At 46.0% G+C, this 17,006-nt stretch overlaps 1 protein-coding gene across 2 annotated transcripts in view; it reads right to left on the reverse strand.

Moving 5' to 3' along the window:
- Positions 1 to 5,221: 5,221 nt before the first annotated feature.
- LOC135809279 (cullin-4A-like) overlaps positions 5,222 to 17,006 on the reverse strand; it is a 33,788-nt gene continuing 22,003 nt past the window's right edge. The window contains exons 15-21 of one of the 2 annotated variants that reach the window (XM_065322594.1): positions 16,780 to 16,893; positions 16,326 to 16,431; positions 15,359 to 15,432; positions 15,114 to 15,212; positions 13,367 to 13,420; positions 7,654 to 7,752; positions 5,222 to 5,994 (exon numbers count right to left, since the gene is read on the reverse strand). In XM_065322594.1, coding sequence (XP_065178666.1) covers positions 5,899 to 5,994; positions 7,654 to 7,752; positions 13,367 to 13,420; positions 15,114 to 15,212; positions 15,359 to 15,432; positions 16,326 to 16,431; positions 16,780 to 16,893 — 642 coding nt within the window. In that variant the 3' untranslated portion in view covers positions 5,222 to 5,898. Of the gene's footprint in view, positions 5,995 to 7,653; positions 7,813 to 13,366; positions 13,421 to 15,113; positions 15,213 to 15,358; positions 15,433 to 16,325; positions 16,432 to 16,779; positions 16,894 to 17,006 lie in introns of those variants that run through there. The other variant, XM_065322595.1, reaches the window with a different exon arrangement.

The following is a 17,006-nucleotide window of genomic DNA, read 5'->3' on the forward strand; positions in this document are numbered from 1 at the left end:
GAAAATTGGTACGCGAGGAGAACATACCACACTGTCCCCTCCCTAAAATATTTGAGTCGAATACAATAACAGAACATGAAATTATGGGCGTACGAACTTAGGATACCATGTACGGACTTCGAGCACCTGGGTCTACTCTTGATAATACCGGTTTCCACGCAACATGATACCATGACAAGTCAAAGCAACCGTAGTCTGCGCTGGCGTAGATCTACGACTCGTAGACATCTACAGCTCAGGGTCAAAGTTCATGGACTGAATTAATACACAAGTAGTATAATTATTTTGTGAAATAGATTTCCCTTTGCAATGCAGAGTATCTACGCAGAGTAAGAGTCGCAGATGCACATTACAGGAACAGACTGTCGAACCTCCTGGCCGCCCCAAATCTGGACACCCTCTACAGCCGGTCTAAAATTTCTTTTCTTTCTAAAAGATCCTTCCGACGTGATACAGGTGGGCATATATAAAGCTGCCACGGCAGCCAACAAAATGTGCTTTTGGGTACTACTGGGTGGCAAGCCGCATGAACATGAGCTCGCGAGCTCGGTGTCCGATGAGTGCACGCATCAGCCATCTTATCCGTGTGATCGATCGTAATCCATTGTCGTCATGTCGGAGTCAAGAAGTGGAACGTGGGACAAAATTTTTAAAATGTGTCGATTTTTCATGAAGTCTGGACAAAAGGCGTCGGCAGGACACAGGACAAATTCTCTCAAATCTGGACTGTCCAGACAAGGTCTGGACGGTTGGACAGTCTGCGAATGATTGTTGAGATCAGAGAGTGCTAAACGATAGCCCTTATTATCAGGTTGAGCTACCGGTAAGGTTTGTTCGTCGAACACGGAAGTTTGGACGCAGAGTAGACTGAAAACGGCACACGCAGGGGCGAATTCCCAAGTAACAGTATGCATACAATACAGGCAGTTTGCCCCCCCCCCCCTCCCCCTAATTTACCTCTTTTCCATGGCCTGGCGGATCGATGCACTGCGATTAGTTTTAAGAATTGAAGTCTTCCTATTAAATCTACACTGCTGTAGCCTAGAATAGCAGGTGTGAACAACTCAGCACATGTACATGTAGCAAATGGGACTTTGCTCTGGGCATGGAAATTCTGTCGTTATTCGCGAATTGTCATTATATCCGCAGTCGTTATTAGCGAAGTCGACTGTAGTCAATAAAAAGCTCTTCGAAGCCTGTGATGTTCGTACCATTGACACTCGCCTGTGCCAAAATTTGGACATCGGCAATGTTACGTGTGCGTCTTGTAAATCAAACTCCTCCGCCATTGCAGACCTAGAGAGAGAGCAAGAAACAACCAGCCAGAGGCAGCGCCGAAATCGAAAGAAACGTAGTACAGCCACAGAAAGTCGTTCACAGTCCGCCGTACCCGTAGAGAGTTCACGACCCATTGATCCCGAGATGGACCTGACCATGTCGACCAGCAGTGTCAGATCCGACGTTGACAGCTCAAACAACAAGCCGTCCAACTCCCGTACACATGGTTCACCCGGACCCAGCTCGGAGTTGACCCCGCCACGTGTGGATCGCTTGCCGAAATTTGAAGAGATGAGTGAGGATTCGGACGCCACATGGCGACTCATCACCTCCACCAAACCGACAGCGAAGAAGAGAGTCCTGTTTGTCGGAAATCTGATGCATGCAATTACTGCAGACCAGCTGAAGGAGTTTATCGCAGCAAGAGCAGCTGAGGCTGACCACAATGTCCAAGTGTTTGACGTAAAAATATTTCAAAAAGAAAAATCCTCCACTGCGCGTATTGTTGCCAGTGCAGCGGACGAATCGTTTCTCAGCAACAAGCGCTTCTGGCCAAGGCCTGTGTACACAAGAGAGTGGAACTTCGATAAGTACACCCAGTCTGATGCCAGTGGAGATCAACAAACAGCGCAGAGCAGCACCACGACCACCAACAGCAGCAGCAGCCCCACGGACGACAGTAAGAGCGGATACAGCGTGGATTGCGATATCCTAGATGACACCTGTGGAGCACCGGCCCGGACTCCAGGCCAGAAATCACGGGGCTATCAGCGTGACTCGCCGCCAGAGACGCAAGCTGCGAAGTTTAGTGTCACTGTTGGCAACGCATTTGCATCTCTAAGTCAGGATGTGGATAATATATCTGTGCAATGACTGGAAGAAGATTAGGCAACGACCCTGCTGCTCATGAACTGAATATCCTGTCCATCAATATCAGAAGCCTGCGCCACAAACTGCGTGATGTTCTGGATCTTGCTGAAGGAACAAAATCTGACATACTTGTAATTTGCGAAACATGGCTGGACTCATCCGTCACTCCTGGCGATCTCCACCTCCCAGGCTATAACTTAGAAAGGCTAGATCGCAGCGGAAATGTTGGTGGTGGTGTCTGCATCTATTGGAAAGCTGAACTCAACTGCCAACCCAGGCCTGATCTCGTTTCTCCAGGCATAGAATGCTGTTGGATTGAAGTGAAAACCAGCCATCAGCCATGCCTGATTGGGAGCTTATACCGGCCACCAGGGTGCACTGTTTCATACTGGGACTCCTTTGAAGCCCTGCTGAGTAAAGCCTGCAGCCCAACGACGCAGACAATACTTTGTGGAGACTTTAATGTTGACACCAGTCGCAATTGCAGTAATCATATGCGGCTGGCTGATATTGCTACAAGTTATGGACTGCAGCAGCATGTACGCAGCCCCACTCGTATTGGACTAAGAGGACCACCAACTACAATTGACTTAGTATATAGCACAATGGGATGTGCTTCTCCTGCTACGACTCATGCTATCTCCTTCAGCGACCACCATGCTGTGACAACCCCTTTCAACATGGTTCCAATTCGAATTCCTCCTGCAGCTCCTGCACAGACACGGAACATCAGACGTATCAATATGGACCTGTTTCGGCAAGATATCCAGTGTGCTAACCTGTGCTCCATGAAGGGAACCTGTACCGAAATGTGGACCCAGTGGCACGAGTGTCTCATGTCACTCGTAGATCAACATGCACCACTCCGGCCTCGGAAGCACCGTGCCCACAATGTCGCACCATGGTATACCTCGGAGCTCGCAGCGCTTGTACGCAGGCGCAATAAACTGCATCGTAAGTGGCTGAGAACCAGACTTGATGTGGACTACCGCAGCTTCCAGCAGAGCAGACGGGAGGTTACCCGCACTAGCCGAGCACTGAAGGAACAGCATTACAATGAAGCATTTGTGAACGCTACAGGGAACCCAAGGCAGACTTGGCGTGTATTGAATCAGCTGAGCGGACGGCAGCCAGTCCACACTCTTCCCAAATGCTCCCCGGATGACATTGGTAATGTGTTTGCAGGCATTGTCAATGATCCTCAACGTCCCCCAGCCTTGACTCTACCTCAAGGCCCCATGTCTCCGAACAGCCTTTCAATCTTTAAGCCTGTTACCATTGCCCGTGTGCGTAAGCTCCTATCGTCAATAGCCATGACAAAAGCTACTGGCAGTGATGGCTTGCCCGGAACGATTCTTAAATCATGCGCTGACCTTCTTGCACCCTCACTGATGCTCATCTTCAACAAATCATTGTCCGAAGGCCAGCTGCCACCGAACATGAAAATCGCCAACATCACTCCCGTCTACAAAGGTGGTGACCCCAGTCAACCCACCAACTATAGACCTGTCTCTTTGCTCCCTATAGTCTCCAAGCTGCTTGAGCGTATCGTCCATGAGCAACTCAGTCAATACCTGGCTGAACATAATCTTTACCCTTCCTGTCAATTTGGCTTCAGACGCCAGCACTCTACAGAGGATGCTCTCACAATGGTTACAGACAAATTCCTAAGAGCCCGAGATGACGGGCTGTCAACTGGCGCTGCTTTCCTGGACATGTCAAAGGCCTTTGACAAGGTCCAGCATCAGACACTTGTCGAAGACCTATTCCAGCTTGGAATCTCCGGCACAGCCCTGAACTGGTTAAGCGACTACCTCTCAAATCGTCAACAACAAGTCGTCATCAGCGGCGATAGTAGCTCATCTTTCACGTGCTCAAGTGGGGTTCCCCAAGGGTCTGTACTGGGACCACTATTGTTTGTCATATATGTCAGGGATGTGGCCAGTGAAGTGGATCAGTTTGCCGTCCAGGTAACCCAATTCGCGGACGACATCATGCTACACGATAGCAGGAAGGACAAGGTAGTGCTGTCACACAACCTGTCTTCAGCCATCACCCATCTCAGCAACTGGCTTGGTGAGCGCAACCTAATCCTGAATAGTCGAAAAACACAAATATTGTTTATTCCTGCCAATCGTCATGACGACAAGACATTGAATGTGCACTGTGCAGCTACACTCCTCCAGCAAGTGACAAGCGCCAAGTACCTGGGCTTGCACATCGATGACGACCTGAAATGGAACACAATGGTTGACCATATAGCCAAGACAGTGTCCTCAAAGATTGCCATTCTCTTCCGCCACAGGCAGTGCCTCCCAATGCCATGCCGCTCAACCTACTTGAGATGTATAATTTTACCCACATTCCAATACGCATGCAACAGCTTTTCCTCTTCCCTTTCCTCTGCACAACGTGATCGTCTTGAGAAACTTCTCAAGCGAGCTGTGCGTGTTGCCTGCTCTGCTCCGTTCCTGTCTCCAACTGCCCCTCTTTTTGAACGCCTCAGCATTCAACCCCTGCAATCAATGTATTGCCGCAAACTCCTCCTGCTAACATTTCGTGTAATTCATAATAACTGTAGTGTGCTTCTTCATGACCTTGTCACACCTCTGTCACACACCCGTCGAACGAGGAGCACAGATGTTCCCCTGCTTCTTTTCCCGAGGATCATATCTGCCGCTGCCACACGCAGCCCTTCATATCAATGTCCCGCTCTCTGGAATAAGTTGCCTGCATCTATACGATCACTGAAGAAACCAGGTCAATTCCGGACCGCTCTCTTACCCCACCTGAAAAATTCACCGACTTACGTTGCTCACTGATCAAATAATTATGCAATCTTTCCTCTGCTAGCTAGCTGCTGTCTTAAATCCTACTCTTTTTTTCTATTTTCTTTTTTTTCTTTTTAATCTTTTCCTTACATTTGTGTGCCTGTTTGTCTTTAGTCGATCTCATGTAATAAGGCAACACTGCCTGTTTGTTATTCGACGTTAAATAAACCAATCCAATCCAATCCAATCCAAAAGAACATAGCTATCACAGGAAACGCATACAGACGGCAGAAAACCTAAAATAAGGTGGTACCAGCAAGATTCAGACGGGACAGAGATACAGATTCTTGAACAGCACATTTGCACTGCGAGTAATAAGTTTACATAACAGCCGTGTACATTGACGATGGCACTAAGGCCTCACGAATAAAATAACAGGAAATGCGCTAGATATAAGGTGGCAGCGGGTGGAGACAGAAGCAGAAGCACTATATACAAGCTTGGGATCTACAGAAGTGACTCAACAAACACACGTGCAAAACAAAAGACACCTACCTCAACGCTAACACAATTTAGATTCTCACTCACAAACACAAACGTACACACACACGCACACACACACACGAAACCGTCGCTGTATACGACATACACATCAACTCTATTATCGCACAGCAGCAACTGAATAAAACTTAAGGCCTTTATACAGGTTCTGGCTTGGGTCCATAGCCCTGGCTCAAATGTACACAGGCATACGCCAATAAAAATCCTCCGAGCGGACTAATATAAAGTGAAAGCGCAGGAAAGGAGCATAGTTAAAATAAAGCAATACGTGGAAATGAGCATCCTTCTGCAAGTGGCTCAATGTGAAAAGCAACATCCTGTGTTGATGAAAAAGACTAAGCGTATGTGCAAAACATCCCAGCGACATCCTAACTCTCGGTCTATACTCACGTGGAGTGCAGACCCCCCTAGAAGAAAACTACGCCACATAGTTGTACTCGTTGGCGTTGTCTTCATTACGGACAATGTAATCACGGTCGATAAGATTTTCAATTCGTTTCTTGAGGTCCGTTGCCTGAACACAGAGCAATCAAGCAACACGTTACACCGTTTGCGAACAGACCATCGTGCTTCAATACATAGATATCTTTTATTAAATGAGAAACTTTTTAAAGTGATTCTAAGTTAGTCTAACCTTGCTCAAATTTAAACAAAAAAGTGATTCAGATAACCAGATCGAAGAGAAATGCGCAGCTGACAGGGACTCAGGAAATTATCAGTGACTTTGATCCATTGGAGAGAAGAAGCGGTTGCGTGATGCATTGCACTCGCAAGACCTCCTTATTCTCCCAGTTGCCTAAACCGCTTTTTGTACTGCGCCAAAGATCTGGATCTTACTCCGGCTTCTTAATCTATACTATATTATCCAGTCGTGAGTCAGTCAAGTGTCAAGTAAAGTCGGCGGAATAGCGCGAGCTCCGGTGTGGGGAGCAAACCCTTTTCTTATATTATCCTCTCCATTCTATCTCCCTTACGTGCCTGTTTTTTCTCCCCTCCCCATTCTCTTTCTGCCCTCTCCTCTTATAAGTCGTCTCTTTGGGAGAAGGCACCATTGCTTGTTTGGTCGAATGACTATAAATAAAAGCACAACATGTACCTTATACACACATCAGTCAACCTGTACTCAGTTCACCTTCGAGGGAAAGCGAGCTACACACAACAACATGCTATGTGTGACCTCAGTGCACCAAGGTTCTCACACTGTGAATAACGTAGTTGCACTCTGTCATGCGATTTCCCTTTCCCTGGCTGTAAAAGCAAGGTGGGGCACTCTCGCAAGCTGGGGCGCTCTCTTGGTTATTTTTACGGTACAACACCAGAGATAGTTACTTGCAAGTTGAGTCACGGATAACGGAAATTTCCAAGCACATAGCTTCACCCGAGTGGTGTTGGGATCTCGGGAGTGAGCGGCGAAAAAATTGGAACACGAAATCGCTCGAATAGGACAGGATTGCGTGCAGTTCGAGCATTTTCGGCACCATCGCTGCTCACCAATACTGGGCATGTCGTATCATTGTCATCACGTATGGCTTCATTCGTTTCCTCTCGCAGGGGGTGAAGAGACTTACCGAGGGTTCCCAAGTCTGTGAAAGTTGTTTGAGTAGGAGTCACAGGAACATAAAAAATATTTAAGTCAGATTTTAGTGATTATCCTAGGGCTGTCAAAGGGTTTACAGAACAACATGCAAAGCCAGCCATACACGTCTATACAACGGTATCGACCAAATTTGACCGGGTCGATAAAATTCCTCGGATTCTAATCCAAATTCCTACAGTAACTTAACACCTAGGCATTAAATTTAAGGTTGCATGTTGCTGCTGCTGAAAGGCAAACATGGACCTCGCTTTTCTACGCCAAGTTTTCTACTTGCTGCTGGCACACCATGAAAGCCAATATTCACTGGTTTGTCTGACAAGTCAACAGTGAGAGAGAAAAGATAGACAGAGTGAACAGAGACAGAGGCAGCTGCAGTGCACCAGCTACCATTTGCAGCAGTCTTTCTTTATTATTTTCGAGCTGGGAGGGTGACCATAGTGAGCAAAAAAAGAAGAAGAAAAAAGGTGACCAGCGCAGTGAACACCAACCACTACTCTTGTCCCATTGTGATACAGTAGGTATGGAGTTATGAAAAAACCCTGGACCTAGCCATACGGAGAAGGATGGTCAACTAACCTTGACTGGAAATTTCAGTTGTCCAAAACACTCCGAGACCAGTTCATTGTGCGGCAGTGTTTTCCGGCTCTTCATGATGCGAACAATGGCAGCGTCAATCTACAGCAGATATCAGCATGCATACAAGGCAGGAATGATGCGAACAATGGCAGCGTCAATCTACAGCAGATATCAGCATGCATACAAGGCAGGAGTTCAGACGGAGAAGTTTCAAGTACTGTATAAGCAGAAATATTCGTCTGGAATTTAATTTCGTCTTTTTCGTCCAAGGAGCTTTGGGACTAAATAAATGCCGGACTACAATGTAATGTCGATTTGTCCAGCTTTTCAATACACTCTTATGATCCATGGACGAAATTTACAACCGGATGAACTCCCTTTCTTTGGAGTTGGACGAAATTATCGACCGACGAAATTTTCTGCCTGTACAGTAGTGCACAATATGATGATCGAGTCAAGATCAAAGGAGGGGGTGACCCATACAATGCAATGTTGGCTGTTCAGTCATCACCCAAAACAAAACATTCTGAACATCGTAATGCTTGTGAAAGGAGCATGCCTGACGTGCGTACTTCCATGCAAAAGTAAGATAATATGGGAGTTGACAAAAGAAAACATCTTGGAGTGTTAAAAATTGAGCACACCACTTTCTTGGCCAGTTTACGATTAGCCCAACTTAGTTCTAAGACTCAGCAAACTATGCTGTAAATAATGTGTGTGTGTGTGTGTGTGTGTGTGTGTGTGTGTGTGTGTGTGTGCACGTGTGTATGCGTTTGTGTGTGTGTGTGTTGTGTTACGTGTAAGTGTGAGAAGCCTCACGTTTAGCAGGGGCGGATCCAGAGATCTCTACAGGGGGTGCAGTTTAGCCAAAACTGAATAGCTAATACCGTAAAGTACCGCCAGAGCGCCCCGTCTCGCGAGAGCGCCCCACCTTGATTTTACACCCAGGGGAAGAAAATCGTATGGCAGAATGCTACTAAGTTTGTACGATGTGAGAACCTTTGTGTACTAAGGTCACACTTGGTATGCTTTTATGTGGAGCTCGAAGGTAAACTGGGTACGGATTGACTGCACAATGTGCAATGTTTGTACAAGGTCCGTGTCGTATGACCTACAGACAGGAATCCACCTCCATAAGGCGACCACGAAAGGACGAGATGGTGGGGCGCTCTGGCGGTACTTTACGGTACATGTATATGAACATGCAAACTCGGAGGGAGTTGTGGTTGCTCGTGAGAGTGCTCAATACACCAAGGTGCAGAGCCTAGTACACACACTTGAGAGGGACGAAAAGCGTTTCTTCTGTAACTCTGAGTTTCACGGTTTTAACCGATCATCAGACAGCAACTTGACTACAATTTTCAGAAGATAAGATTGATATAGGCTGCAAGCTTGGATCATAGCGCGAATGGATGATCCGGGCTGATGGTGTAATTGTAAAAATGCGTGAGTTGGTTGATGGGGTGCAAAAATAGGCGCAAAAAAAAAGAATACACTTTAGGCCTAGGCTCATGCGACCACATGTTCTTCTGAGGGAGGCAAGAAGAAGGACAATTCGGTAATTATGAGCAGCACATCACCTGCGACTGCGAGTGGTGAGAAGGTTATGTGACGGCTGATGGTGAGAATTTTGAGAGGTAGTACTTATTTTCATGCCTGCACTTGCTAACTAGCTCCGATCTTTTGTTGATGTTGACACGCTTGTCCGCCTGAAGGATCTCCAGCTTCTCTCTTAGGCACAGAGGACAGCGCTTGGTTATGTTACTGTAACCTGGAGTCTGGGCGATAACTGACCAACCAAGACTGTACTCGCTGTTTTGACGCTTCAGGTTCCAGACACACTTTGATAGTTCTGTGCTCTTCTCATGTCTCTCATGTCTGAATGATGTCAGATGGTTGCCGTATCTCTTCTTGAATTCTGGCTCCGTAAGGCCGATATACTCCTTCTGTCTGTCCTCTCCGGTTATTTGGACGGTTGCCTTGTACACAATAGAGCTGATTTGGCAGTTGCCGTCCATCGGACACTGCGCTTTGTCTCTGCAGTTGCATCGTCTTTCCTTGGGCTGTCCATCGTTGTTTCCACTTTTCCGTTTAACTGAGTTGTTGTGTGACTTGACCATTGCAGACATATTCGGCATACAACTATAGCTTACTTTAACTGTATTCCGGTTGAAGATCTTGTGTAGTCTGGATCCGGCGGGGAAGTGTATTTCGATTAGTCGCAAGAATCTCTGTCCGATGTTTGTGGCCACTGTCTTGCTGAATGGCGGGTTGTACCAGATGATATTCCGCCGCCTGTTTTTCTTTTTCTTGCTTGAATCCTTGTCTCTCTCTTCCAAGTACTCTAGTCCTTCAGCATAGCCACTGTTCCTAAGCGCGCTGTTGTATAGCGGTGCGGCTTCTCTGAACGCATCTTGGTTTGATGAAATATCGGTTAGCCGCCTACTAATAGCTTTCGGTATTTGCTTGATGATTGTTGGCGGATGGTTCGATTGGCTGTGGACATAGACCGGTGTATCGTTCGGTTTTCTATACGGACGATATGTTCCGTCTGCTAGGTTCAGCGTCACGTCCAGAAAATTCACAACCTTCATACCGGTGTCGATGGTTAGTCGTAGTCCGAGGTTGCTGAATATCTTGCAGACTGTCTTCCTCATTCGATCTGCTTCGCTGCCTGTCACGTCTCGTAGCACTGCTAGGCCGTCATCGCGGTACAGTCCGACGTCACTGCTGTTGATTTCGTGTGCAATCTTAGACAGTGCATACGTCCCAACTAGCTCGCATACTTCGGCACCGTCGAAGCATCCCATCGTGACGTCGAATAGTCCCCTTCCGTTCTTCTTCATCCAAGTATTGTCTCCACTGAATAATATGAACATGCATATGTTTTCCAGTAGTAATGTTATTATTAGAAAGGTTCCGCACTATGTAAAGTTGAGCAACTTTACGTTACTGTAAGACATGTTATTATAACGAGTTGCAAATTTAACGATTGTCCAAAATTCATAGGTTAACGAGAAGATATGTTAACGATCTTGCAGTATTCTGCCATATCCACACACAGCATATATGAAGCAGTACGGCCGCAACGGATCTTATTATAACGAAGAAATGTCATCCGTTAAAACGTTAGATTTGCTTCCTCGTTATATATACATGTCTTACAGTAGTGGGAGGGAAAACCCGTGAATTCGCGAGTTTGCACTCCACTTACGGAAAGTTGTCGTAGAGTACGTAGATAGGGCTCTGATAACGTAACTGGTCCGTAAGTGGATTGGGGTACAAATTTATGACTCTCTGGCCAGGTCGATCTGGTCGTACAATGCCGCGTTCGGAGTTGCCAAGGGCAGCTACGTGATTTGAAAACTCCGTATGGCGGAACACAGATGCGCATGCAGTTTACGTTAGACTTTCCGTAGATAGACTAACCCTTTGAGGCCCATAGTACGGATATATCCGTACCAGTGTACAGTGCATACTTTTCAAAGCGCCACCTGGCGTAACTCGACTGTCCCTTGACCAAATCGGACAATCGAAAGGGCTATCAACATTAGAATTGTCTCAGCTATCGGCTCGAAAAAACCGAAAGGGCTATTGACATTAGAATTGTCTCAGCTATCGGCTCGAAAAAACCCGAAGGCGATCCGAGATACAGACTCGAATTAAATTCGCTCAGCAGAGTCAACTCGAGCGCGTGCATTTTGAACTCGTTTTAGGGGTTTTCCCTGACTTGCGGCCCACACAGCTACAGATAGTTCAAGTCATCGCAAAGGCATGTTTCTCAGCTCTCCAGTAAAAAAATTGAGCGATCTGCGATGCAATTTATTGAAATGGCAGAGAATTCGAGTTGGGCGCTCGCAATGCTGGCTTTGGAGCGCCGTATCGCGCTGCAAAGCTGGTTCTGTGGATCGAGTGATGGATTGCTGGCTATCGCTGTGTTTCTCTGACCAAAAGCTTTCCAGAAAGCCCAAGATCAACAAAATCGGCCAAAGGACACCAAAGTTACGATCAGATAAGTAACTGGGCTCGCGTATGCAGTGCATTTCTTGAAATAATTGTGGGCCCTAAAGGGTTAAAGGGGCCATCCAAAATTATTGATCTTTTTCACGAAGAGAAAAAGTTTCGTTCATGGGTGGGTCAGTTGAGGAGAGTTTCGTTATGAAAATATTGATAGCTGACACATCAGTCCATTCTAGCTGTCAAGTCAATATATTTTCGTTCATGGGGGTGGGTGGGGGAGGGTCAAAACTAAACTTTTTCGTTTTGTGAAAATTACCGATAATTCGGGATGGCCCCTAAGTACGTTACCAAGAGTAGATAAACCAGAGTGTGCAACTGTGCATATCAGATCTGAAACAGCGCAGTTCGTGCACTACGTCACCCTGATCAGGTCAGCCAAGCTGCGACTTGCGTACAGCTCAAATTTTCATGTTTCACAGTCCGGAAATCAGCCAAGTTTGCATGATTTAGACGTCCTGTTTTAACCCTTTAAGAGCCACAGGAAATTTTCAAAAATCTGCATTTTTTCATGTTCCTCGGATCATAGCTTCAGTTCTACTCACTCAATCCTCACAATCTAGGGCTTCCTGGAAAGGTATTCGCGAGAGGAAGAGAATGAGGTCGATCATGATAGCCAGCACACCGTCTATCCAGCGCTAGATCGCAGCGACAGTACGAAAAATGCCCCAAATGCGTCCAATTGCGTCCCGCTCCAGATATTTCATTCTACTCGATCGTGGAGTTCCAATTTTTTTGCTGTGTACCCTTGACAATATCAACAGTGAAACCCGTGCAAATTCGAGTAAACCAGCGTGACGAAAAGTCTCAAAAATCTCAATACTAAAGTTGCACTGCGCGCTTTTGAAATTGCCGCGATCGCGGCTCAACTTACGAGTGATTTATCTCGGGAACCGTTGCTTGCAGCGCTTCGCGGATTGTTTCTCCCGACAGGTGAGAGTTTTCTCTTCGCCCTGGATATTTCGATCGATGGATTTGAGCGAGATTAGACTGAGTTACGATCTTTTGAAGTTTTGCATTTGAATGCGTCGTTTACGACGCATTCAAGTATGGGGCGGCTCTTAAAGGGTTAAGATGTCGGTGTTTTTATGTGACTGCATACGCTGTGTACATGCGCTGGCAAGTAAATTCACCATGCTATCCGTCTAAAAAAAACGAAATCAGGACAAACTCAGTGACCTGCACCACTGTGACTGGTTACGCAACTTTTCACCGTACCTGTGGCTTACCATGCCGTCAGAAATGACGTACTGCACGAATTACGCTCCCACAGGAACTATCCCGAGTTGCACACTCTGGTTTATGTACTCTTGACGTTATGCACACTCTGGTTTATGTACTCTTGACGTTATATGTATGCGGAACTTATCCATTAATAATTTTAGGGGGTCCCCCTCACCCATCAGCCACTGCTTAGGACACCGATGAAACAGGTTGGGAAGACATTTGTACTGGGGTCAACGAAGAAGGAGAGATAGAGATAGCTAGCTAGCTAGAGAGTGAGTGAGAGTGAGAGAGAGTGAGAGATGGAGATAGATAGAAAGAGAGAGAGAAAGAGAGAGAGAGAGAGAGAGAGAGAGAGAGAGAGAGAGAGAGAGAGAGAGAGAGAGAGAGGGAGAGAGAGACGCATAGATAGATACATAAACACAAAGCATAGATCCCCTTGGCTTGCCATAGATCAGAGAGTATGACTGACCTGATACTGTCTATCCAGAATGACTTTTTCGGCAGTGGTATTGTTCTCTTGTTGCTATGCAAACAAAGCCAAGGACAATAACATATTCATACATATTCATACATGTACGTCAGTTGGTTTACACTCTAATGGAGAGCCAAGGATTAAAAGAAAAGAAAAGAGAGGACCATAAGTTTACAAGTTATCCGTTGTGTGTGTGTGTGTGTGTTTGTTGTGTATAATCGTTAGTTGAATAAACAATAATTATAATGTAAAGGGAAAGGGTTTGCTCCCACACTGGAGCTCGCGCTATTCCGCCGACTTGACTTGACACTTGATATTATAATGTGCTCAAACAAAGCTACAATGTCATGATTGGAGGTTACAAAAACTACAAACATCAGCAAGGGTGCAAGGGTGATTACATTGCCGCAATTGTGTGAAAGCAGTGTAAACGAAAGTTGAGAGTGAAAAGAATCTAAGTGTACAGTGTGAGAAATGTGACAGACCGTCGAAAGCAAAACGTTTATGAATCACATTTTTTATACATTTTTAATTTCATGATTGTTTCATGGTAGTATGTCGGCATCAATTGTTCTATTTATCTCATTGTTAAAACTCCTTTTTCCGAAACGCCCGTTTGTATAATCGTTAGTGTTGGACAAAACAGATAACTTGCGAACTTATGGTCCTCATGGTTGAATATGGTGGTAAAGACACACCTGGCAATATGGCAGTAAATATATAATATGGTCCTCTTTTTCTTTTTTTTTAATCAGTTGTTTTGAGTGTTTTTTTAGGGTTACTATGCGACATCCAGCGCAAGGCACAAGGTTTTTCGTGACATAAAGTGAGTCGAGTGTCACTGGAACTGAAACATTTCCCAAAGAAAATGCTCTGTCACACGAGGCCAATCCGTGAAATGTAGCATTTGAGCTTCTTTTAGTAAAGCATTACCAGCGTGCTGCACAATGAAATCAGATAAAGTGAGTCAAGTACGTGCCGGATGCTGTGTAGCTCTAGACCTGTGAACACTGGGATGATCACTGGTGCAGGGCGCAAACTGGACTCACACGATCCGATCTCATTGAGCGGCACAGCAGCACAGGAGAGTAGCTGCTGGTCTGGCTGGCCTGGCTTTGACCACAGCACTCGCTTGTCAGCTAAGCAAGCATGTCGTGATACACGTGACAGTAAAGGTGAGATTAAACCTAGCATGAAGAGTCAATAGTGCACCTGCATTGGCCTCTCAATGTTTACCATTCTTACTTTCCCAAGGAGGCCAGTGCCTTGGTGCAGGAGCTCAAGTCGCCTGCTGATCAATATGCGAACAAAAGTCGGTGTATGGAGTCTTGTACAGCTGCACAACTACTTCAGCGGGAACTTGGGTAATTTGTATTTTGTACCTGTATCTATTCAACATGCCCTGGCTCGTCAAACAACTGCCAACAACAAGTGAATGTGGCATGAATGCTGTGCAGCGTTATGCAATGCTGCCGCCAAGTACGCCTGTAACTATCATAGCACGTTTTCTTGTTGCAATTGAGATTTCAACCCGGGCCAAGCCCTCAATACATCATGTAAGATCAGACCCGCTACAAAGTGGTCAATGACTGAAAATCCATTAAAAAATGCCATTCGATCCGGCAGCCAGATCCAGAGTATGAAGGCTCATTCTTCAAACGCCTTGCTTGCGTCTCACTTGCTGCCCTGCACAGTCGGCCAATCCCCCCCCCCCCACACACACACACACCCGTTCATCGCTTACCGTTTCCTTCATCTGAATCTGATTGATCTTGATACGGAACAGCTTGTGACTGAAGTCCTTGTTGAAGCGGAAAACATCACAATCATTCACCTCCTTGCCCTGAAACCGAACGCAAAGAACCAAAGCCGCATCACGAGGGAAACGAGTCAGATACAGCATACGGTTTTACACTCCTTGTGACATTAGTTCATACGCAGAATGATATATCCAAGGGACTTGACCGAACAAGATGAAACATACAGTACCTTGGGTTCCTTGGTGATAACACGGGCTTTGCCACAAGCCAATGATTGCAGTGTTCGTTTCAACTCGGCAGCCTCTGCGCCAATATAGGAAGACGAGAAGCATGCACATGCATATGCACACACACGCACACACGCGCGCGCGCGCACACACACACACATGCCACAGCTGTGAAGTGAAACCTCCATACTCCCAAACAATCAGTCAAGGCTCAAGCTGACATGTTACTCGGTGAGTAGTGAGTACTCAAATTGTGGGTTATATTATTGTCTCCACGTCGACGTTTTTCAACAAAAATGTGAGTCTATGCAGTAGTAGATCAGCTGGAACCCCTAAGAGTACATTCAGACTAGCGTGTACATACAGCAGTACGGCACAAGGCCATACATGTAACTTATGAAGCAATGTTCGGCAACTGCGGCAAGATTTCTCTCTGCCTTTGCTGCACTTGGGCCAACGAGGGGCTTCAAAAGCACACCGCCTACTACAGAGATGAGGGATGTTGGATTACAGTCCGTGCAGCAAGGCTGCAATGCACTGCAATAACATAGTCAATGGTGTTTCCGCACATGTAGTCCAGGAGGCGAAGGGCAGACTTACTTTGGGGGAGATTAGGCTAGAAAAAACATATTTGCTATGAAAACTAAAGTTTAGCATGTTGCTTTCTGTGTGAACATCACTGACAATGAGATCAGTGAACGTAGGAGACACTTGCACACTCTAGGAGGGTGCAAGAACAGCAAGGGTCATGTGACCTTTGTGTTGTGAAGAGAGGGGATGTAGGCTCAACTTCAACAGTGACTGTATCACCTTGCGCTCAACCCAACAGGCGATGGCCCATTCAGCACACAATGGTTGAAACGCCTTCCAACATGGCTAGCATACTATGGCGGAGACTATCAACAGGTTCAGCATGCAATGAAAAGAGCAAGATGAAATGATAACAAGACGTACAGCAAGTGCACTAACCAATTCCTGTTCTTTGCTGGATGTGCCCAAAAGTGATTGTGTCAGACTGGTTGAACAAACACAATACCAGTGTCTGAAATAGCGACACTTGTAGCTCCTTCTTTCCCTGCAAGCACCGTACATTTACACCGTGACAAAGAGAAGAGAACACGAGACATTGTAGACACGTAAGCAAACCCTGAATACACTGCAGAAAAAGCGTCATTGTGTAAAGCTCCACAAAGAGATGTACCGATCTATAGTCAAACCTAAGCCAAACCAAGCCAACAACTAGACAAAATTACTCAGTTCAAGTTTTTTTTTATTATTTGTCGAAGAAAAAACCAGCAAATTTGCCTAATTACATGATAAGTAATGAGTAATAGTTCTGAAAAGCGCAGGGGCAGTACCCGTGCTAGCTTGAGTGTTATCATATGATCTAAATGAGGACTAGGCACGTAATAATGAACAATACCGTATTGAACGTTGCCTTGAGAACACAATGACCCAATGTGTTTTGCCACGTAAGCTTGCGACCTGATCGTTTGCTAATGTAGAATTTACAAAAGGCATCCTGCAGCTTGACCATCTAGAGAGATGAAGAGGAAAGAGAGAGAGAGAGAGAGAGAGAGAGAGAGAGAGAGAGAGAGAGAGAGAGAGCGAGAGAGAGAGAGCGAGAGAGAGAGAGAGAGAGAGAGAGAG

This window comes from Sycon ciliatum, chromosome 2 (assembly GCF_964019385.1).
Source record: "Sycon ciliatum chromosome 2, ocSycCili1.1, whole genome shotgun sequence".
Lineage (NCBI taxonomy): Eukaryota > Metazoa > Porifera > Calcarea > Leucosolenida > Sycettidae > Sycon > Sycon ciliatum.